Source organism: Taeniopygia guttata, chromosome 19 (assembly GCF_048771995.1).
Source record: "Taeniopygia guttata chromosome 19, bTaeGut7.mat, whole genome shotgun sequence".
NCBI lineage: Eukaryota > Metazoa > Chordata > Aves > Passeriformes > Estrildidae > Taeniopygia > Taeniopygia guttata.
The window spans coordinates 3,539,672-3,562,239 of record NC_133044.1 but is presented as its reverse complement, the minus strand read 5'-3'; the positions used below and the strand labels follow the sequence as shown (position 1 = coordinate 3,562,239).

The 22,568-nt window shown below is 41.9% G+C and overlaps 1 protein-coding gene across 10 annotated transcripts in view; it reads left to right on the top strand.

The window, feature by feature from the left end:
* SPECC1 (sperm antigen with calponin homology and coiled-coil domains 1) overlaps window positions 1-22,568 on the top strand; it is an 86,983-nt gene that overhangs the window by 58,696 nt on the left and 5,719 nt on the right. For 5 of the 10 annotated variants that reach the window (XM_030288306.4, XM_030288305.4, XM_072937203.1 and 2 more), the window contains 6 exons: window positions 4,081-4,226; window positions 4,428-4,528; window positions 5,311-5,392; window positions 7,651-7,801; window positions 8,689-8,791; window positions 22,085-22,201. In XM_030288306.4, the coding sequence (XP_030144166.3) occupies window positions 4,081-4,226; window positions 4,428-4,528; window positions 5,311-5,392; window positions 7,651-7,801; window positions 8,689-8,791; window positions 22,085-22,201 (700 nt within the window). Of the gene's footprint in view, window positions 1-80; window positions 1,369-4,080; window positions 4,227-4,427; window positions 4,529-5,310; window positions 5,393-7,650; window positions 7,802-8,688; window positions 8,792-22,084; window positions 22,202-22,568 lie in introns of those variants that run through there. The other 5 variants (XM_041719988.1, XM_030288311.3, XM_072937205.1 and 2 more) reach the window with 1 other exon arrangement.

Genomic DNA, 22,568 nt, shown 5'->3' with positions numbered 1-22,568 from the left:
GTAAAATAGATAGCTGTTCCTCGGGGTGGGCATGGTGTGGCTTTCCATAACCTCCCCAACTGCTGTGTGTCTCTCCACAGGTGCCTGATCTCTGCCAGCTAACACAGCCCTGAAAGGAGGCACAGCCAGGCCTGTGAGACACTGCAGGACTTGCCTTCAATTCCCAGCTGAAAAAGGGAAGTTTCAATACAAGAAAGCACCTCTGTTTTTTTTATTACCCTGCAAAATTCAAGTGTATTGCAAAGTGTGAATGCTCAGGTCCACCTCTTCCCCATGGGCAAGAGCCACTCTCTTTGTTTCAGAAGGCTTCTCTCTTCAGAAGACACCAGGAGGCAGAAGAAGTTCTGACTTACTCTAAAGCCAGCTAAGCCATAAGAAGTAATCACAGAGATTTGGGATCTGAAATAACTAGGAGCTTTTTTTTGGAGGGATGGGGCTATTTTCCTCAAAACAGGCATTCAAACATGCCATTTTAACCTTAAACAAAAATTACCCTGAGTGTGTATGTCTGATTTTTAACATTTAATGGCATATGCATAAATTCCCCATGTAATATTATATTCTATGATCTATTTCTGTGTGCCTAAATACATATAAGAGAGCAGATGGCTTAAACAGCCACACAGACTTGGGGATAGGTCACTGAAATCCAGCAGCAAAACCGAGTGGAAACACGGATTTACTCTCTGGCTCTCAGCTGCTCTGCTGGTTTCAGATTTCCCCTCCTGCATTGACAAGGCGCTCGCCACTGGGTGGCACGGCCGACACGGCGGTGCTGGGAAGGGACAACCATGGAGCGTGTCCTGCTGTGACCTTCCCGGGGAGAGTTCCCTGCGAGGTTTGTCCTCCTCTAAGAACTGCAGATGGAGAGAACAGAAGGAAAAGATTCGAACATATCAAGCCCCTAGTAAACACCCTCTCAGAAAGGAGTTGTTCTCATGCCTTTAACTCAGGTGAAGTATATGATGATCAGGGAGAACTTGAAGTTCAGCTCTGCAGCTGGAGACACCTGGAGAGAGCTTTCCATGGATGCTGAGGAAAAACTCAGATCACCATCTCTACCAGGAGATTCTCATGATTTGTTCCAGGACTGGGATTCTGTGTTTTGACTGTGGGATTTCTGTCCTTTTCTTCTGGATGTGAAGACCTAGCAAGGACCTGCTGTGGGAGCAGGCTGAGCTAGTGGAGAATTCCACAGGATGTCCTGGCTTTGGCATGGCCCCCACCTTTGTGCCGTGCTACTGGAGTGTTTGCATATATGCACACTTGTGTTGCCTTTCTCTGCTGTGCTGGCAGCTGTTGAATGTTGGTTTTTATGTTTCAGAAATATACATTGAAGTGCCAAATAAATGTTTTAAGTGTTTGGAATTGTCTGCTGCCTGCCCTTGGCCTCTCTTCTATTCTGTGCAGCGGTAGCTGTGTGTCTCTTCTTTGTGTGCCTTGGAGTTCAGGAGGAGTCACAATGATAGGAACTGTGTCAAAGATGAGATTGGGGAGTTAGTATTTCTGAAAATGTGGTCCTGTGGTCTTAGGCCTTCTGTAACAGTCATCAGAAGAGTTTAGAAATTTTACAAACATGAGAAGGCTGAGTTTGCCAAAAATCTGTACATTAAGCCCAGAAAGACTTGCACCTTGTCAGTCAGTTGTCCGCATATTTCAAACTTGGAAAACAAGGAGACTCACTCTTGCTGTTAGAGAAAAGCTCTCTGCATCTATTTCTCTCACCAGTGAATGAATGAAACTCAGAGTGGTTTTGTGAAAGGGACTGTACATTTTAATTCCTTTGTGGCCTCCAGTGCTCTGCTTCCTCCTGGAGCTGCTCCACTTCAGCCAGCTGCACGTGCAGCATTTATCTGTGTGAACCATTCATTCTTGTTTCCAGGAAAGCATACAGCACTTGGTGACATTCTGTTCAAATCCCTCATTTTTGTAGCAGAACTTGTGTAGTCTCTTGGATGGCCTGAGATGTGCTAAGCTGAAGAAATTCTGTGCGTGAGGAGGAGTCATTTTGGGTTTGAAGTTATGGCTTACAATTAATCTGTCTAGTTTGTGCTCTGTACTGTCCTCCTGAATTAGCTACTGCGAGTTAAGCTCTTGCTGTTCTGCTTCTCTCTTAAGAAGCCTATCTCTTTACACACGTGCTTCCCCCTATCATACAGATTTTTCTTTTTAAGGTTAAGTGCTCACCAATTTCACCTCTCCATTGCTTGTTGGCTGGCATGTGTTGTTTTAGTTGAAGCAAGTTGCTCTCAGGACTGTTGTTTTTACCTCTTATGCCAAGGTTTGCAGCATGGGAGGCCTCGGTTTTCTGTTGTGATTGTGTTTCATCAAGGAGGTTGTTTCAGGCTGCCTATTACAAATATACAGATGGAAGATTACAGGAAGCATCCTAAAAAAAACGGAAACTGGTTGTAATTCCAGGATTTGAATCCTCATAATGACAGAATAATGGCACCTGAATTCTCAACTGACTCTTCTGTGGCACAGGGGCTGGTCTAGTTACTCTTTTGAACATGTTTGCATCCTTCTGCAGTCAAAGGCCAGACTGAAAATGTAATAGATTGCACTGGGTGGTTTGGGGTCTTGAGGCAGAAATTTATCCTCCCTCCATACTTTGCAGGACTCATTTAACTTTTGTGGTTTGTGTAACTCAGGTGCAGATGCTGTCACATGCTGATTTGTTGTTCATGTTTTATGAACCACAGAACAAGAAGTCAAGGTTGGAACTTAAGGCTAGCAAAACACTGGCTCCTTCAGAGTTCAGTGAATCTTACCCAATCTGCCTTTCCTCCTTATTGGATTAAAGGAGAATGGAATTGAAATGGTTTTTTCTCCAGCCATCTGCCTCTGTAGGCTCCCCTGGCACACAAGGAGCTTCAATGAATTAAAAGAAATAGCAAAAGTCTGCTTAAAGACAGCACCTCCTTAAGCCCTGCCGGAAATAGAAACTTGAGTCACTCTTACTCTCTTATTCACTGACACCCTTTAGCCTTTTTCATTTTCTGATGGCTAAAGGGAAAGGAAAGGGCTCTGACTTCCCTTTTTGGCTCACAGAAGTTGTTCAACCCCATAGGCACTTTCTGAATGGAGTCCTCCAGGCACCTTATGAAATAATTTCTGGTTTTGTGTTTATGTAGCTCTTGGTGTGTATCAAGCACTGCAAATACAGGGAGATATGGTGATAGCTCAGAGCCTGCTCAGCAGCTCATGTGCAGGTTCTGGGCAGGTGGGAGAGGTACAAATAATCTCTTTTTACATGACTAGAGTTTATTTGCTTTCAGCTTTCCTAAACTAAAGCTAGATAATTGAATTCCAAGTCTACCTGAGAAATACAGGTGAGTCACTAAGCAGTATCATGTAAAATACTTCCCTAGAAGCAACTTTCACTGTGTGGTTATATTTGATGTTTAACACAGCTCTGGGCTTTCCTGTAAGTCCAGCACTTTATCCTGACTTCAGAATTTCTTTTCAAAGGAGTAACTTCTTTATCCTCCCTGTTAAAATATGGAACCTCTTCTATTTGGTTTGTCTGTCTTCATTCTAGCCATTGGATTTTGGCCTTCCTGTTTCTGCTAGGATGAAGCATTTATGAGTTTTATTCTCTCTATAAGTGCTTATGAATTGTGATTGAGAGTTCATTTATTTAGCAGATGTCTCTGTTGATAAGTTTTAAGTGTTGAGTTGATACTCTGAAGTGTGTTTGCCTTTTGGTTGCTTTCCTCACTGTGAACTGAGAGCCACAGCAGCCCCTTGGCACCTGTGCTATATTGAAAGCCCATCTTCAGGTAATTATTGATAATTACTTAAAAGTCTCATCAAACTACTTTTTTTTCCAATGAACATCCTTCTTCCTGTGTGAGGCTTGGGAATGGGGATGAAATGATTAACAATACAGAAAAGTTTTTTAGACTCGGGGATTTAGTGTCAGGCACTGCAAGAAAAAGACATTAATATTCTAAGAGTGGTCCATATTCTGGGCATTGCAGTAAAACCTGCACAGTGCTTGTTGTCAGTGAAAACTTTGAATCTGTGCTTGCACTTCCCATTGGCCCTGACTTTGCTGTGGTTTGTGCCTTGCAGGCTGGCAGCTGAAGAGGTGGATTCTCTGGAGTCAGACACAGCCAGCCGCTGGCAAGGGGTCTGCCTCAGCAGAGCATCTCCCACGCCTCCAGAATCTGCAGCCACTGTGAAGTCACTGATAAAGTCATTTGACTTGGGATGCTCAGGTATTTGGACATTGTACTTTGTAGTAAAAAAAAAAAAAAATTATAGCAGTGAGCAGGATTTGCCTCTTGCTTCTGGACGGGTGTTTTCTGTCAGTGCTTGGTGCATAAATATGGAATGTCACTACACAGTGATTCCCTGATCTGACAAGAGAATGATAGTTGGGTTTGAAATCCAGATGTTTCCATGGTTTTTCCCTGCAGGTAGCAGTGGACAAAATATCCCAGTTCACAAGGTGCCCAGGAGCCCTCTCAGTGGAATTCCAGTGAGGACAGCCCCAGCAGCTGCTGTTTCTCCAATGCAGGTACAAGGAGCTCTTCTGTCTTTGTAGATTCAAAGAGGTGGACACAGTGCTGGCTCCCGCATCTGCTGACAGGGGGAAGGGGAAACTCATCTGTTTGCTCGCTGTGGAACAGCAAATGCTGTGGTCCAAAGAAAAAGGATCAGAATTTGTCTTGACTTCAGCTTAGAGATCTCAGTGGACAGATGTGAACTCTGCAATACAGTTCTGAACTTTTATCACCATGGACGAGAAAAGAGGTTTCAATTATTGGGAGTGAGATAGAAGAAACATCACACTGAATTAGGGAGCTGGCACGTGAGTTGGGAGACAAGGGATTAAAGTTTCCAAGATGTGTGCTCCCAGTTATCCAGTGAGGTCTGGGAGCTATGTATTGATGCCTGGTGATGGGATATTAATTGAAAACTGGTGCTGGGGCTGCAGAGACAAGAATACTCCTGACATATGAGTCAGGGTGTTGGGAGCAGAGTTGGGGTTGGGAACAGGCATCCTTACTTCTGGTTTGTGATTCTAAATTGTGTTTGGCAAGAGAAAAATCATACAAATAGAAGTGTGAAGTAGTTTGGGAACCAATGTATTACCAGGTAAAATATTGTCCCTTTGTCCTTTTATTTTTCACAGTTACTTACCCAACTGTAGGTGCAGCTGAAACCCTGCTGAAAGGTTTTTGTATCTCTCCATGTGCTTTGTGCTCTTGAGATAGCAGAAACTTCTTCTTTCTGCTCACCTGTTTAAGCATGATGGCAAATACTTCTTCAATTACCCTTTGCACCTTTGTTTCACAGAGACATTCTGTGTATAACAATGCCAAGCCAGCCAGCAAGGGCATTGCCAGACATGCAGATCTGTCAGACCTCCCTCTGGCAGGTAAGTTGTGATAAATGTACAGATACTGCCTCTTTTTTGTTAACTAAACTTGTTATTAACTGTTAGCCTCAACCTGAACCATTTTTCCTCTTCTTACATGGTCAAAGGAAAAATGGAAAGTGCCTCCAATATCTTTGTTTTACAGAGCTTATTAATTTTGTTGTGCTTCTATTCCCATCTTGATCATAACTAAAAAATAGCTGATTTATTGTGGTTTGCCAACACAAACTCCCCTTCTTTATTCTGAAGGATCCACGGCACCTCTCTAATCCACGCTGTGGAACTGGAGAGGGTTGGATTTTGTTCAACATGTATGTCTCTGGAACAAGCCCAAAGCAATGTCTTCTGAGGGTTTATTTGTTTTTAAATTGAGCTTCATTTGAAATACATCAAACATTTCAGATACTGATGTGACTGTTTTAGGAGCAGTCGTATTTGGGCTGGAAATTGTTTTGAGAGTTCTCAAGAGATGAGTTTGTTTTCATTTCACACTTTGCTTTTGTTCTCTTGTCATTTAATATTCTTTCCTACCAGTGTTTGTTTCCCATTTTCTCTAGGCCCCTTTATTTTTATTATCTGGTCCTGAATATAGTTGTTGCATTGTAATCAAAGCTAGTAACAACAGATTGTTGAATTTTTAAGGACAGATTAAGTGTTATGTTCCTGTAGTGAAACTGCAGGGAGGGACAAAAAAACCCCAACAATCAGTCACAACTTCTTGATGGCTAGACTGGATTTTCTGCAGTATTTTGCTAATACAGGAGACAAATTAGAGCCTGGCTAAGAAAGCAGAAGTATCTGCTTTTGTCTAGGGAAATAGAGAGGGTTTATTTACTTTTATCAGTTTTTCAGGAAGTCTTGCATGACTACGCAGATCCCAAACGCAACATAAGACCTTTTTAATCTCTACCAGTTTACTGTAGAGTGAAATAATCTATCAGCTATGTAATATGATGCCAATTCTTAACAATAAATATCTCACTCTGGGCCATGGATCATTTCTGTTATTACCCATAGACAGTTCTGTGAAAATCTGTTAAAATCAACAGATATTTTATAAGCCATTGTATGATAAAAGATTTATGGCTGCTGATCTAACAAGTTCCTGTATTTACTGCTTCTCTTTGTACCTGGATTTAATTTAGTTCCAATAATCCATAGCAAAGGATTACTCACTGTAAAGTAGTAACAGCTCTGGTTCCAATCTAAATAATCCTAGAAGGCAGTTGATCCAAGCCCTATGCAAACAGCACTGAATCAAAAATTATCCCCAAGGAAATTCGGAGTGAAGTAGTCTCCATAATAAAAATCTCATGGCTGATTCCATCTGACCAGTGTCACAGCAGGGTTCTGTGATGTCCCTAATGTGACCCAAATGTTACATAGTTGGAGAGGAGCATGGATTATTTCACTCAGACCTGCTCTTTGGCTGTGATCTTTGAGAGTCAGAGCTTTACTGGCTCCATCTGGACTTTCTAGCACCTAGAAATAAGTCAAAGGGAGCTGAAGCTGAGATAAAAAGTAATTCACACCTTGGTGATATGGCATTAATTGATAATTATCATAGGGATGTTACTGAAAAAGAGGTGAAAAAGTTGTGTTCCACATTCAGTAATTTCTGATAACATAGTGTGCAGTTCTGGCTTGTTACATCATCTCTTGTATTGATATGCAGTGATTTTCTTTTGACTATATAATAATATATATCATAAATACATTATGTAAATGACATAATGTGTGTAAGGAAAATACAGATGCATCTGCTGTGAATATATTGAGCTTTCTCAATGTTATGTCAGAGTGGATGTCAGACATCATGAGGAGTAAGTGCCTTTCTCTGGGCTGCATTCAGGAGACAAGAGGCTTTCTTGCTACAAGTCTGCTAATGGCAGAAAAGAAATCATTGTACTAGGGCTGCTCAGTCATCTGGTGAAGATATCTGGTGCTCAGCTTTTGAACCTTTAAGACTGTAGATTTTGGTATTTCCCTTCATTCACCTGAGGCCCCTACCCCCCAGCAGGAGTATCAATCACAGGAAACCAGGCAGCCTGTACTGTTGAAATCATCAAAGCCATTCCTTGTTGTGGTCACCTCTAATCTGCTCAAGGTTTCCTAGCCCCATGTGTGTTTAATGAACAAATGAGTACATTTGTTTAGAATCAAAACAACAGACTACATATTGTGTGCTGGGGTGGCAGGACAGTGATTAATCAAATTCTTCAGGCTGCAAACTGACAGCTTTTTTTGAATTCCCACAGACCTTCTGAAGGGGAGAAATGAAGAGCTGAAACCAGACCATTACCTCCGCAAAAGCCCCTCCCTGGAATCCCTGAGCAAACCCCCAATGGCCTTCAGCAGCAGGATGCTTTCCTCGACCCCCAGCTGCTTGAAACCCCAAAGCAAACTCAGGTATCAGCCCAGTTTCCTGGGAAAAAAAGGACAGATGAAGAGCATTACCTGGAACCAAGATAAATCATTAAATCTGGAGGATCTCTTGTCTCCTGAGCAGACTCTGCTGGCTGGTCTTTGTGAATTACCAGGCTCTGTTAGATCCAGGCATGAAAATTCAGATTGTAATGATCACGGTTATATGGGAAATTATGATAGCAAGCTTTCAGGAGCCACTGAGTTGTACCCAAGAATTCCATAATGTGTACATGTGGTCAGCCCTCATTATCTTACTGTCATTTTGCATGTTGTGGTGAGCTAAACCAGAGGCTCTGAGGGCTGAAGGAAATTGGACACATAATTTTCTTCTCTTGAGAAAAAACATATATTTTCCTCTGATCTCTGCCTTTATTTCCACCAGTAGAAGCTGTAGAGTGGAGACAATGTGGGTGTTTTGATTGTTGACCTTTAAATGTTCTCAGCTTTCACTTTTTTTTTTTCCCAAGAACTTGTTTTGCAGCAGCTCGACTGGGTGTGAATTTAGTGATACAGATTCTCTTAGGCAGTTTCTCTCAATTTTACACCTAAATCCTAGTTTTCAATATATAAAATGAAGAGATTACTAGAAAATTGTATAAGTAAAGTTGATTAAAATAATAGCAAAAATGTTTGGTTAACACACACCACTGGATATCACAGGTTCTGTTTTTTCAGCTCTTCATGTGCAATGACACCACCTTGTGTGAAGGAAAATACTAATTGCAAGCTCCAAAACCTAATTCAGTTTGGTTTATGTTCATGTTCTGTGCTGCCATTCTGCTTTGTCATACATATATTATTTACACACTGTAAAAAATTAAAGAGATTTCAAGTGTATTTATTGCCTTCTCCCTTCCTCCCTGGTTTAGTGTGGAGAGGAAGGACCCCCTGGCAGCCCTGGCTCGGGAGTATGGGGGTTCCAAGAGGAATGCTTTGTTGAAATGGTGCCAAAAGAAGACTGAAGGTTACCAGGTAAGAGAATAGGTACCTTTTTACTTTAATCACTTTCCTGTAGTATGCAATAAGCAGTCACTTCAAAGAAATATGAATAATATTGTATGTTGATTTTTGCATGTTTGCTTTTATGGGCTGTTTCCATCCTCTTCATTCGGATTTCTTTAACACTGCATTCCCCAATATTGCATTGTCATAAGTAGTTTGTATGCAAACCCCAAAATATTTACTGCACTGGAGCTTGCTGATGGTGAGAAACAGAGTGTATATGTGCAGCAGCCTCAATTTAACATCAGTTTTGGAAAGTACATTCTAACATTTTTTTCTGTAGGCTTCTGTGGGCAGTTAATTATTGTGTGAGTTTTTTCTTTAGTCCGGTCTACAAAGCCAAAGAAATATTTCATTGTGTGGCCTTGACCAAATGAAGTTTGCAGTTTGATTTTACAAAGACTGCCTGAGATTGTCTCATTTCTTTGCAGAGTGATTTTCACTGTTATTCAGGGATAATGGTTTGTCCAGGTCTTGCATAGCCACTGCTGTGCTTTCCTGGCTGGTGTTGGTGTGCAGTTCTGCAAGGAAGGAAGTTACAGACAATATTTCATCCTGTGGTAGATGCTGGATGTGCAGGAAGATCTTGGTTTGGTATAATGTTGGGAGTTTTCTTTCTTAGGAATAATATTGTTTGTTACTTGGAGCAGAAGACAAAGCAGTTATCACCACATGATGTGCACCCTGGAGCAAGTCTCTAATAAAAGCAGATTCCATCTTTTAAAGTCAATAATATTTTTTTTTTCTTCCTGAGCATTTCTTTATGAAGCATTAGCTGCAGGGTGCAGGAGTTTGGAAGAGAGGACAGTGGCTTTCCTTTCAGTTGTTTCTTAGCACTGCTGTGTTCATCTGGCTTGCAGTAATTTCCCAGAAGGAAGGTGCTGGAGACAAATCTTGACTTTAGACACAGCTTAGAAAGAATGAGCCCAGGTTTAGTGTTTAGCCTCCAGTTCTGTAATACTGCCTCAAAGGCTACAGTGCTGTCTCCTGAAATTGTATGTTCTGTGCTGAGTTGGTTTATTTTATATCTCCTCTACTAAAATTCTCCTGGGCTTGGATTTGAAAGTATGTGGGAACATTCCCACGCAGTCCTCAGAAAACAATTAAGAAAATAAAACTTTCCTAAGTCTAACTTCTGCTAAGCCAGCAAACCTATCTCAAAAGTAAAGCTTTCTCCTGGCAGTGTTGCCCTTTTCGCTGTTAGAAATGTTCTCTGAGCATCAGCCCGTAGGTTTCTTTCTCTCATTTACACCCGTGTTGAACTAAATGTATTGCTTTTAGAAAAAAAAAGGATGTGGCTTTGAAAATATAGAGGCCTGTGTGACATCTCAGGGTAGATATTAAAGTCAGAAGAACCAAAGCACAATCACAATATTGATTTATGGCGAGAATTTTGCCTCTCTATCTTCACTGCTTTGTTTAGAGGAATTCTCTCTTGGACATTCTTCCTCAGCCTCTCATTCCCATTGCACTCTTTGCTGTGCATTCACTAACTCATCATGAACTTGCTTTTCCCAGACCCCTGCACTCCCATGGTAAGGCTGATGTTAAGCTCCACAGGGAGTTTTTATCATTCTTGAGTACAAGAAATGGAGTAAAGAACGTCATCCTCCTTCCTGCCTCAGCCACTGCAAGGGTGGAATGAGGTAATGAAGTCCACAGAGCAGAGCCCTGATGACGTGCATGACTTCTTTTCCAGAGATAACACCCCTGTGAGGCATTATCTGTGCAAATTCCAGGATGATCTGTCATGTCATTCCTCTCATGAAGCCAGAACCAGGGAGAAGTTGGGATGCAAACTCTTTTCAGCCCTGTGACAGAGCAGAATGAGAGCATTAAAAACTTGCTGCTTGGCTGCCTAACTTCTCTTTTTGGTGGCAAAATGTGTGATAGCAATTCCTTATCTGAGCTGGGGGGGAAGATGGGATTCATTACTGTTTAAGTTATGATTTCATCAAGCAGCATGAGCAAAATTGATTAGAATAATTTATATTCTCAGTAGCAGCTACTCTCCATGTCCCAGATTTCCTGAGGAAAGCTGGATGAGCGACCTAGGAAGGTATCTGGGGATGAGACCTAGGGACCAGCACACAGGATTCTACGTTTTAAATGCTTTAATTTATATAAAACTTAAGCTGGTAGATAGAAATTTTCATCCTGCTCCTGGAAAATATAGATTCATTTAGTTTAAGACTAAGTTCAACCATAAACTCCTTGCATGGACTACAGTGGGAACATTCCCTGGCCTTGAACTTCAGCATGTTCCCCAGGAGGCAATCTCATAAAACAAACCAGGGACACTGAGGGGAGTTGGGGGAAGTGCAACACAAATTAGCAGTGGCCTAGAGGCTTTTGTTTGCTTTTTAAAAAAAGAAATTGCATGAGTTTACAGTAACTGAAGGGAAACATGAAAGCATCTGTGTTTCTGTAATTGGCTATGTCAATTCTAAGATCCTTATTTAAACAGTGATTTGACATCAGAAAGATATGCATACTAAGAAAAAATACAGAGAACATGAAAACAGAAACACTGGAGTGAAAATAAAGTGGGAGTTCAGTTTAAGGACTAGGAGAAAAGCATATGAAAGTGGGATTGCATAAACTGTGACACAACAGATCGTATTATTTCAATTGTCATGTTTTGATGCCCAGATGAAGGTTATCTGGCATTTTGCCCACTGATTCTGAATAACTGTGCAGGGGAGGTACTAAAAAGTCTTAGTAGTAGCAAGAATTGTGGTGAAATCAGGCTTTGGACTCAGTGTCTGTGCAAAACTTCCTGGTGGAAAATCTCCACCTTAAAAAGCCAAATCTAATGTATGGTTCCCTATAAGAATTGTGCCGTGGTACAGGCTCTCTTCTGCCAGATACACAGTTCTGCTGTTCCTTCTGTTCCTTCTGTCTCTCCAAGTTCATTGACATCATGGTGTGTAATGTAGGGCCATGAGGTGGCCAGGCTTGAGAAATGCTTTTGTGGCTCTGAAACTCATTTACCACAAATACTTCAAACCACAAAGCCTGCTGAGAGTAAGCTATTTGTGTTAAAATAGCTTTTTCTCTGTTGTCTTGTGGCTTTTTTTCATCTATTTAAAAAGATGATACATCCTAGCAGCAGTCTAAAGCAGGAATTGGGTGCCTTTTTTCCAACAGGCTGAGTTCCTGTGAGCTGCAACTCCTGGAAGCTGCTGAGACATTCTTGTTGCATTATCACCTTCCATAATCATGTCATTAGTGACTGTGGTGTCGTTTAAGTGCCCAGATTCTCTTTGCTCTTTGTGGAGACCATTTGTCAAGGGGCCAAACCTCTCTAGGTGAAAGTCTGTTGCTATTCACAGATGTATTGTGAAAACACTGAACTTTAAGAGGCACTTAACCCATGATCATTAGAATTGAGGATTATTGTTTCTGCCACACATGCTCTCTTTAGAGAGAAGAAGGAACTGCCACCATGTTAATGAATATGGAACTATTTTCATGCTCTTTTCAACCACTAAACACCCTTCCTGTAGCCCAGAGGAAAAGAGGATCTGAGACTGGCTCTTTCCTCCAATGCATTTTCATAGTTATTCTTTTATTCAAAGTGTTGTTTGGTTTAACAGGACCTATTTGGGATCCACCACTTGTTGAAGATCCACCATCTCTTAGAGTAAAGCTCCGTGATTGTTTTAAGCAGAAGAATGCGAAATAGGAGCAGACAGGGAATGTCCTGGAACTAATAAAGGGAAATGGCAGCTGTACCTCTGAAAATGTTTGTATTTCATGTATGCTTGATCTGTGCTTTCAAGCCATTGCATGGTGTCACCTCCCTGACCATGGCAGTGTCAGTGTGGATCAAGGCAGCTTTTCATGGAGCAGGGATGCAAAAGCTTAGGGAGAAAAATAAAGCTGTTGCAGTATTTGCTGCTGGTAAAGTAATTATAGCAAGAGACTGCTCGACTGGTGGTTTGGCAGTGGATGTATTATAAAGCTCTTTATCCTTTTGTGTTCAATTTAAACTCAGACTAATACCAGCTTTTTGTTTACGAATTTGTGGCTTTTTCTCACAGGAATTTGCATTTCTTTCTCGTTGTGCTGGGCCGTATTTCCTCCAAATCCTCCTTGTTCTCAAGCCCTGTTCCATGCTGTTAGCCCTGCTTTTTCTGATGCTTTTTTTGCCTAGTTTGCTGGCTGGATGAGATCCAGCACGGATTAAGTGTGACCCAAAGATGGACATAACATATTCCCTTTGGTCAGGTGGTCATGGGACCATTCTCCTTTGGGAAATGGACTCTGCTGGGACACACTGCCAGGATGCAATTTTTGGACTGCTGATGCATCAAACAGGTGCATTCCTGGGGCAGCACTCTGTGAGGACATGCTTTATAGGAGATCCTAAAGCTCCTTCATGGCCAGTTGTACTTTAACATATCCATGTTTGAAGATTTCTTCTTTATTCTGGAAAATAAGGGCTATGTTTAGAAACAAGAAGTCTGTTACTTTGTATGTCCTTAGTGTGAGCAGTTGACATTCTCTGTCTGCTTAAGCATTAATCTTTTCTAACTGTCAGCTGAGCACTTTACTGGCATCACTTTGGACTGCAGAGAATAAACAGAGTTGTGTAAATAATGGTAAAATATATATATAAAAAATATAAATGCTACCATAATCCTCATAGTTGGTACTCAGGCTGGTAATTCCAGCAGAGTTGATTCTTCGCCAGAATCAACTGAATGGGACAAAACCCAGGATCAACCCTCTGAACCTGGTCAGAATGTGATACCCAGGACTTGGCTTGCTCAAACACTTCCTTTGGCACATATATAATGGAGCTTAGTTTCAAAGCCTTGAGAATCCCAGCACAGCTGTGCCCTGTCCTGAGGAAATACAGGAGGGAACCCAGTGGTTCCTTAATCACCAGATGTGCACTTTGTACATTACATAGTGTGTTTGTGTCAACAAGTAGCCTAAAACTGTTTCAGTACATTCCCAAATTGTATCAATCTCTCCATCTAAACTAACCAGATTTCTATCTAAATATTTCAGTTGTCCAGAGAAGGAGGTAGGCAGTGGCATTGCCTAATTCAGCAGCAACACTGAGGAGCTGATAAACAGGTTCACTTTTCTAAGCAAGGAACTGAATCCCATCTGCTGTCCTGCACAGTTTATGTGCAGCCTGGAAAGGCTGGAATTCCCACAGTACTGTGGTTTTGTGAAGATTAACAGCAAAACAAGTAACTCCTGGGCTCTGTGCTGTGGGTGAAGAAAAACACTGCACAAAACCCCTCCAGATTTTCATGGCAGCCTTCCATTCATTCTGAGCAGTGTTCATGGCAGAGTCTCTGCTCTGGGCAGGACTGGGGAGGTTTCCCTGGTGCCACAGCAACCTGTGTGCCTGAGATCAGAGCCTGCTGAGCCAGAGGAAAAAGCATTGAGTCACACCAGTAATGCAGGCAGGTTTGCTCTGGTGGACAATGACACATCCCCTAAGTCCCAGCACCAGCCCTTCTGTTCTGAGAGGCTGCACAAGCTTAAAGAGCTCTGAGTCCACATCACTTGTTGCACTTTGATATTTAGAAGCAGGATATAAGCAGTGAGTTTTTCTCAGGGAGTTACTACTCTATTCTGTGAGCTTCTGAGAAGTGGATGAAATTTCTGTCTCCCTCTGTGTTTCTCTGATCTTTGATGAAGAGGAGGATGTTGACTTTTCCTATCTGTACAAAAGTTGAAAGGAGTTTTGCTAATAGCTCTTGAGATAGGAGAGATTATCCTGTGTTTAAATTGACAATACATTGGTCGGGAATTTTGCTTCCAAGTCTGGACCATCTTTGTGACCTTGAAAGTCTTACATTACAGCATTGCCTTGATCTTTCTAGCAGTTAAAATATAGATCACAGAATCATATAAACTTCAGAAATATTTGGAAAGATGCTTTGATAAAAAGGGCACTCTTGAGAGATTTTAATTCATGAAAATATAGGCTGAAAATGTCAAGATAGTTCCAATTTTCTTTGCAGAATCAGAGGCTGCTGGCCAGAGCCTGCTGAGCAAGCAGGAAAAAGCATTATTTTCCTAAATAGAAATACTTATGGCTGAATGTGTACATGCAGTCTATCTGTATGTCCCAGCTGGAACCAAGATTGGTGTCTGGAATTAAAATGCAGCAGCCAAATCATGGCATGTGAGGAATAACCAGGTTGATTACCAATGTAATCACCCCTTCTCAGTGATGCCAGTGCACAGACGTGCTTCCCCAGTGGTGCCAAATAACTTGAGCCAAGCTCTACCTTTTTTCACATAGAGTTCTTTATCCTTTAAACAAACACAAGTCTCTTGATTGGAGGGATAAAATAAATGCAGCTCTCTCATGCATAACTTTCTATCCTGCTGGGTCATTTTAAAAATAGCATTTACATTCTGTCCATCCCAAAGTCCAAGACACTTCCCTTGTGTTGCCTGGATGCACTGACAATCAGTGAAAACACTGAATTGATTGGTCACCAGCTGGAACAGCTCCAAACTGGGAATTTAACTGGCAGGCAGCTGGGCCCTGCTGCTGGTCCAGCAGTAACCTTTGCTGCTGGGACCTCTGCCCACCTTGTTTCCATCCTCTACCCTGAGCCTGCTGCAGTCTGCAGCCCGTCCCTCTGCCCAGGAATTCCAGGGCATGCCTAATCTCTGAATTCTCAATACAGATAATGAGAAAGAGCTGTGGGAGCAGCCAGTGTGGTCATTAGCAATTCTGCACCAGGGCTCCAGGCAGGAAGTAGCTGTGCTGCTGTCTTGGACACAGAGTGGAGCTAATTCCTCCCCCCTCTCTCCCTCCCTTCTTCCCCAGAGTATCTGTGTGGTCCTTGAGCTGTGCTGCTGCATCCTCACTGCTGTAGCCCTGGGGATGAAGGGACACAGCCCAGTCTGTTTCTTCTCTGTGGCATTCAGCACTGGTGTCACTTAGAGGAGCTGCTGAGAAAACTGATGGAAGTGGCAGTTGTGTGGCAAGCAGGGAGCTGCCTTTCAGCAAGGGAGCATGACAAGGGGAATTCAGGTTGAAAAGAGACATGCAGAGCAAAACCCAGAACTATCAATGTATAATTGGATTATTACAGGAGGGAGAACCCCTTAATCCCTGGTTTTGGTGTGTGATCTACCTCTGCAGACAGAAGTGACTCCTGCTCTGCCTTCTCAAGGAATGTGACTGGTGGAAATTACAGAAATAACAGTCACACTTGATAAATATCTCTTGTCACCATTACCTCATCTCTGAAATGACCCAGACACATCCATAAAATTGCTTCTGCCTAGACCAGTACTCATTTGGTCCTGTATGTTTAACAACCACCCAGCTCCTTGTGAACTTGGTTTTATACATTTTCTCTCTCTCTTGTACACAGCAATAAATTAAGACCCAAACTGAGGAATATGTACAAACTCCTGTGACTTTACTAACCTTTAGTGAGACCTTTGAAGTAGGTGACTTTTAGTAATGAGGATATTGTCATGGGATTATTTGCATTCAAAACAACTCAGATTGTTTGCTAGGAAAGGTTCAAATTCATCCACTGTTTGTTATGTGGTGTGCCAGCAGCTACTCTCAGCCCTTGTTTAAATTATAAAAAGTCAGTCTTTATGTATAAAAATGCAAACAAAAGGAGCAGTAAAAGGCAGCAATAAAGCTGTTTGGCTCCTCAGGCATGTTGGTTTCTCACTGCATGGTTGTAGGTCTGGTTTCAGTGTCAGTAGAATCTTGCCTTGCAAGCAAAGGAAATTGGAGGCTACATAATTACTTTATCACTATTACTGTAACCATTTGCTACTGCTTTCACTTTTTATTCTCATGAAAACTTCAGCCATTTCAGCACCACCTCTCCCTTGGAACCACAGTATCAGAACTAAGCTGCCTTGAAGAGGTCCTGAACCACAGGAAGAAAGAGCTGAGTTTGAAAAGTGTACGTTGTTTTAGAATGGCTTTACAGTTTACTCTGAACAATGTCTGTAGGACAGCTCCTGTCCAGATGAGCTTGTTTTAAACACAAAATTTTAGAGAGCATCATTCCACCTATTCTTGCCAGTCTGCCTCAGATAGGAAAGTTAATACAAGAAAATTGGATCTGCCTGACTTCTCTGGTTTTTGAGATGGAGATAGTTGGGAGCTGAAACATCTTTGTGTAGGATGCAGAATATCTTTTTTAATTTTCCTCTAAGTGTCTCTGCTCTATGTGAATTATATAGCAAATTGATGTTTGATGTTTTTGCAAAAAAAAAAAATACAGCCATAAATCTTCTAATATCTTGTCTTTGCTAAAGGGCTCATTAATTCACACTTAGTGAAGCAAATGATGAATAGTAAACCCGAAGCAGCACCTGTGGCAGCAGTGGAGAAAGGAGCAAACAGAGCCTAAAAATGGGATGGGAAGCAGGGATTCTGTATAAAAAGAAATGCAGTAAATGGCATGACTTTTAAAGAGCTGGCATCAGTTCCTTTTCAGTTCATAGTGCTGTTATGACATGATTTAACTGCATTTTCAGAGAGCATTTCGTGATCTGAGCTCTGCTGTTCCATGCATGTGTAATCAGCAATAAGATGCATGGCTAACTGACATGCTGAGAGAAGCATTAGAAATATGGATTATGGGATAAAACACAACATTTTAAAGAAATTTAAAGCAATTCTTCTGGAGACTGCAGTTGGCTGGGCCATTTGAACCAGGGATATTAATACAGGCTGGAGGATAGGAGGTCACCTGGCTTCCTTCCCAGTCCTGGCTACCCACTTAATCTCTCTACAATACATTGCTGGTTTGATTTCTTTTAATCACAAGGCATTACTTTATTTTGTATTCCATTTAAGAGAAAAAAAATGGTAAGAGAATTCAGAAAGCTTCCTGGTAGTAGATGGACTAAATGTGATGTACAAATCACTTCAGACTTGCAACTCCCCATTGAAAATAGCTGTGTGCAGTTGTCATCTGGGTGTACCCTGCAATTACAGAAGAATCCAGGCAGCCTTTAATTTCAGGCATTCATGCCTTTCATCCCTGTTAACTGGACTTTACCACACTTCTCATTCACCCATAGTTCCAGTAGATTGCCCAGATGTTTTATATCTTTGCTGGAGCATTTCAGATGAACTGGTGTTTTTTGTTTGTTAAGAAGGCTGAAAGGAGACATCCTTTCCTCATGTTACTTCTTAGGAGGTGTTTGGAAAATGCCCAGTGAGAGCCTGAAGATTCCTTTGAATAGAACCTCTTTGGCTGAACCCTGTTAACCTGGCCCCAGCCAGTTAGGGTGTAATAAATCAAATCAGAGCTGCAGTTTTGTGCAACAGTTGTTAAAGATGGGTAGGTTTGGGTCCTCTTTGGAAGTTGCCTGCCAAGGTACCTTGATCCATTTTGCATTAGAAAGGTCAGGGTTCAGATGTGCAGAGCTGTGGCTTCTGTTCAGACATGTGTTTAAACATATCCACATAAAACCAGTGAGCTGTTCAAGAGAAGCTGTGGGGGCCTGGGTAGTGATGAGCTGGAGGAAGCTGAGCCACTGGAAGAACTGCTATTAAAAACAAGGAAATTGAATAGATGCAATAAATTGAATCTATTTGCTCAATAGATTTATTTTCAAGTGTTTAATTTTATATTCTGCATGGGCTGAACCTCCATGATCAGCCACTCTGGGAGGTTCTTGTTGTGCCATTCCATACCAATAACCTGGGAGAGGCAGGAAGGGATGCTGGATGCTGAGAGAATGGAATAATGATGCTCAGGTTATATTTCTTGCATGCGTTCTTCCTCAGAGTTCCAGGCTAGCTTCAAGCTGATTCATGTCTGTAATTGATAATTCTGGCTCTCAGGGAGAAAATTATGACTCAGAGCCATTGCTGTGGGCACAGTAACACGTGCATAGTGGGAATATCTTGTATCAGGATTTTAACCTACTCAGACTGGAATGAAGAGTGCATGATGTAATTGTTGCTTTTTGCTTGGAGTCAAAGATCGAGTGAAATCTAATGGGGTGGTGGTTTGTTCCTCAGACAAACAAAGAATTGTTTTTAGTGAGAACAGATCACACAGATTTCCCTGGGTGTCTGTAGCAGGGCTCTCCAAGGGCTCTGTTATCTGCAGGAAAGGTCCTGTTCCTGGAACAGGGGGCTAAGGTCAATCACTTCCAGGTGTTTTGTGTCTTTTAGGCTTGACCTGACACCAGTATCCTAGATTGTACATTTGTTATCCAAATACCATTGCCTGGATATTTCTTTTTTTCTTTTTTTTACTTTAATGTTCATAGAAACAGACCCTACTGGGTACTTTGATAGCTGTGCTCCCTGGTGTGCTTCCAGATCCCAGTGTCTGAACATTCCCAGTGCATGTAGAGTAGTTCACGTGTGAACTTGAAGAGAATTAAGTGTGTTTCCACTCACTGGTGACACTGCAGGAGTGCTGGGGACAGACCCTGGGGTACCACTGACCACAGGATGTACTGTGGCTGTATTACAGCAAATTTTCCCCCCCTTTCTGGTGAATGCTGCACTCAGTTTGATCTGAATCGCTGCTTCATTTTCCTATTTCTCCCTGCACTCATTCTGATGGTTCAGAGTGTGTGCCATCCTTTCTGGGTGTCTCATGAGGAGCCACATGCAGTTTTTCAGAGCTTGAGCACGCTGGGACACAGAAATCACTCTTCTGCAGCTTGGGATTGTGCATTAACAACCAGCTTGGACACAAATAGCTCCCATATATTCAGGGGCTGTGTGTTGGGGAATAGGGAGAGAGGTGTGGCAGCAAGACTGAGACGGGTTCTGCTGCCAAAATAATCAAGAGAAGGGAATAGTTTCCGAGGTGTTCATTCCCTAAATTGTTTTCTTTTTTTTTTTTTTTTTTAAATGGCTTCAGGGGAGCCAGAGATCTTACGAGAAATCAGAGTTGTCTCTATTTTGACTTAATTCCTCTTGGTGTGGTGGAGTGGGGAGGTACTACAAATAAAGCTGCAGTGTAGCAAAACACAGATCACTTTTCATTTACCATGTCCTTATATCCCAAACTGAAAAGTATCTAACGCAGAAGCCAAGATAAAGTGCCAGGGAGAGGGGTTTGGACTGTGTATGAAATAGAAATGCATTTATTTAAAGGAAGAAAACCCCAACATTAATTGACTCTTGCTAGCTGTAAAAATGGAACTAGGTGGGCTTGAGTATGCCTAGGTATTTTTTATTGTACTGTGAACTGAACAGTTGAGCTGAACCTTTGAATGTTCGTTTTGGGTTTGCATTTAGGACAAAAATTCAGATTTGAGTTCGTTTTGGCTGTTGTTTGTGGCAAACCACTTTGCAGCAGATTTCTTCTGTGGTTCAAACATGGTCAGCAGAATCCTATCCTTGAACTTTTGCTTGTTTGTAAGACTTAGATCCAAAAGTTACTGAGGATGACTGGCTGGACAACGCTTGTTGGGGAGGTGAGGATTTTTGGACCTAGTTTTGGTGTAGACATGAGCACTTCTTATGTGTAGATATTGTTATTTGGGAAGAGGAGAAGAGCTTTAGGTGTATTTAAAATTACAAAGGTAAGTCAAATTATTAAACTGATTCTGGGATAGTGAAATACTGTATGAAGGAGCAGTTCTGTATCTCACATGTCTCATAGTAGCATCATGAAAATTAGGACAGATACAACATTCCTACACAAACAAGCTTTGCCTTTTTGTCTAGTCCCATTGCATAACTAAGGCTCTGTTTGTTCCTGTTTCCATGGCCTTTGGGAAAGAGGAGGAACAACCTCCATTTTCCATTTCTTTCCTACAGTATAAAATGAGAATATTGGTATTTGCTGATAAGCTATTTGCTGATAAAACATATTGGCCTCAGTAAAAACACTTCTGTAACTTGGCAGTCAGTCCTTTCCCACTAACTGCAGATTGATAAATAGAAAGGAACTTGTTTGTCTGAAACTTCAAGAAAGCAGAATAATCCAGCTCAGCCAATTCCATACGCACAAAGTTGGACTTCCAACTAAAAAGTTGGAATTCTATGGAATAGGCAATGCCCAGGCAGCTTTCAAAGCAAAGTTGTTGGTTTTTTTTTTCCTTGTGGCAGTGTTCAGCCAGTGCTTCATTTTTGTATTGTCTCCACTGACAGATGTTAATAGAGCCCTACAGCATGATGGTTGATGCAGTGTGGGGGTGTCAGCTGCTTTCTGAGCCCATTAGAGTTGTAGATTTATTACAGACAAAGTATTTTAACCTGAAATATTCTCTACTGCTTCAGTTTGAGTCATGTTTGGTTATGGTCATTTATTACTAACTGGAAATCCTGTCTGACTGGACCAAATCCAGGTTGGATAACTAATCAGTGAGGCATCAGAAGCAAGGAGCACATGCTGAAATAATTCCTGTCTGGGTTTTAGTGTCTGCATGAGAGATGCAGTAAAAGCCTTGTCTTTGGAGGAGTCTTGAAAGAAATGAGAAAATAGCTAATTAAAGAAAATGCGGAGGTGGGGAGTGTGAACTGAAGCTGAGCACCCGGGAGGATGTGGCTGCTGAGGAGGGCTGGAGGTGACTCCACACCTGCAGGAGGGTGGGAGATGGTGCAGCTCCATCATGCCCCAGAGGCTCCCTGCTCCAGCAGCTCTTGCTCTGTATCAGCTCACTGTTCTGTTTTTAGCTGCTATTTGCAACTACAGCTGCTGCTACAGCAGCAAGACTTGGCCATGGGAATTCCTTAGTGTGCTGGTATGGCCAGGCAGTGCAGACAGGAGCATCAGAAAGGTCACCTTGTTCACAGGAGCAGAACTGGGCCATGGGCCTGTTTTAACTGCAGCTGTGTCCCTTGAGAGCATCCAGGGAAGAACCCCGAGTGCACTCTGTATTTTAAAGTGTCTTTTAAAGGAGTTCTGTGCAGATGGGCTGACTTCAAAATACCATTTTCTGTTTCTGTAGTCACTGCAACCCCCATGGTTCTGGACCTCAGCTGTCACGAACAGGGAAACTGGGCTGCTCTGTGCACCTGAGTGCAGCCTTGTAGTTAGAGATGTGGCTAGCAAAGAACCATCCAAGTGTCTAGAAACCAGGCAAGGAAGATGGTTCTTGTCCATATAAACTCACAACTCTATTAGACTATTTCTTTGCAAATTTTTCTTCTTCACCTCCTTCCTTTTGGAGGTGGTAGTGGTGAGAGTGTCGCCACAGATATTTCTAGCTCACCTCTGGGTTTTTTGTTCCATGCCTGCGTAAAAACTATTGTTTGGAGATGTTTTTTGTTGTTGTGCAGCACTGTTCAAGGATGGCTCATGTTTTCTCTTACAGAATATTGATATTACCAACTTCAGCAGCAGCTGGAGTGATGGGCTGGCCTTTTGTGCTCTCCTGCACACGTATTTGCCTGCACATATTCCTTACCAGGAGCTCAACAGCCAGGACAAAGTAAGTTGTGTAGTACATTTGCAGAATTCACAATTAACAGAATGGATGAAAAGGAGAAGGAAACCCACAGTGAACTCCCAGGGAGAAATGCAGGGAACGCTGGGTGATGAGTCAGTGACAAGTTGACTGAGTCCAGTGAGTGCTGCAAATAAACACACAAACAATATCAATCACAGTAAGAATTACATTATGTACAAGAATGCCTAATATTAATTAAAACCTCTGCAGAAACCTTTTACTCATAGCAAAGACAGAACTTCCGTGGGTTTTCCCCCAGTTGTAACCAGTTTCACAACTACTTGTCAAAAACAGAGGGTGCCACTCAGGCAGAAGTAGATGAGCTATTCAAAGAACTTTTGAGTGAATA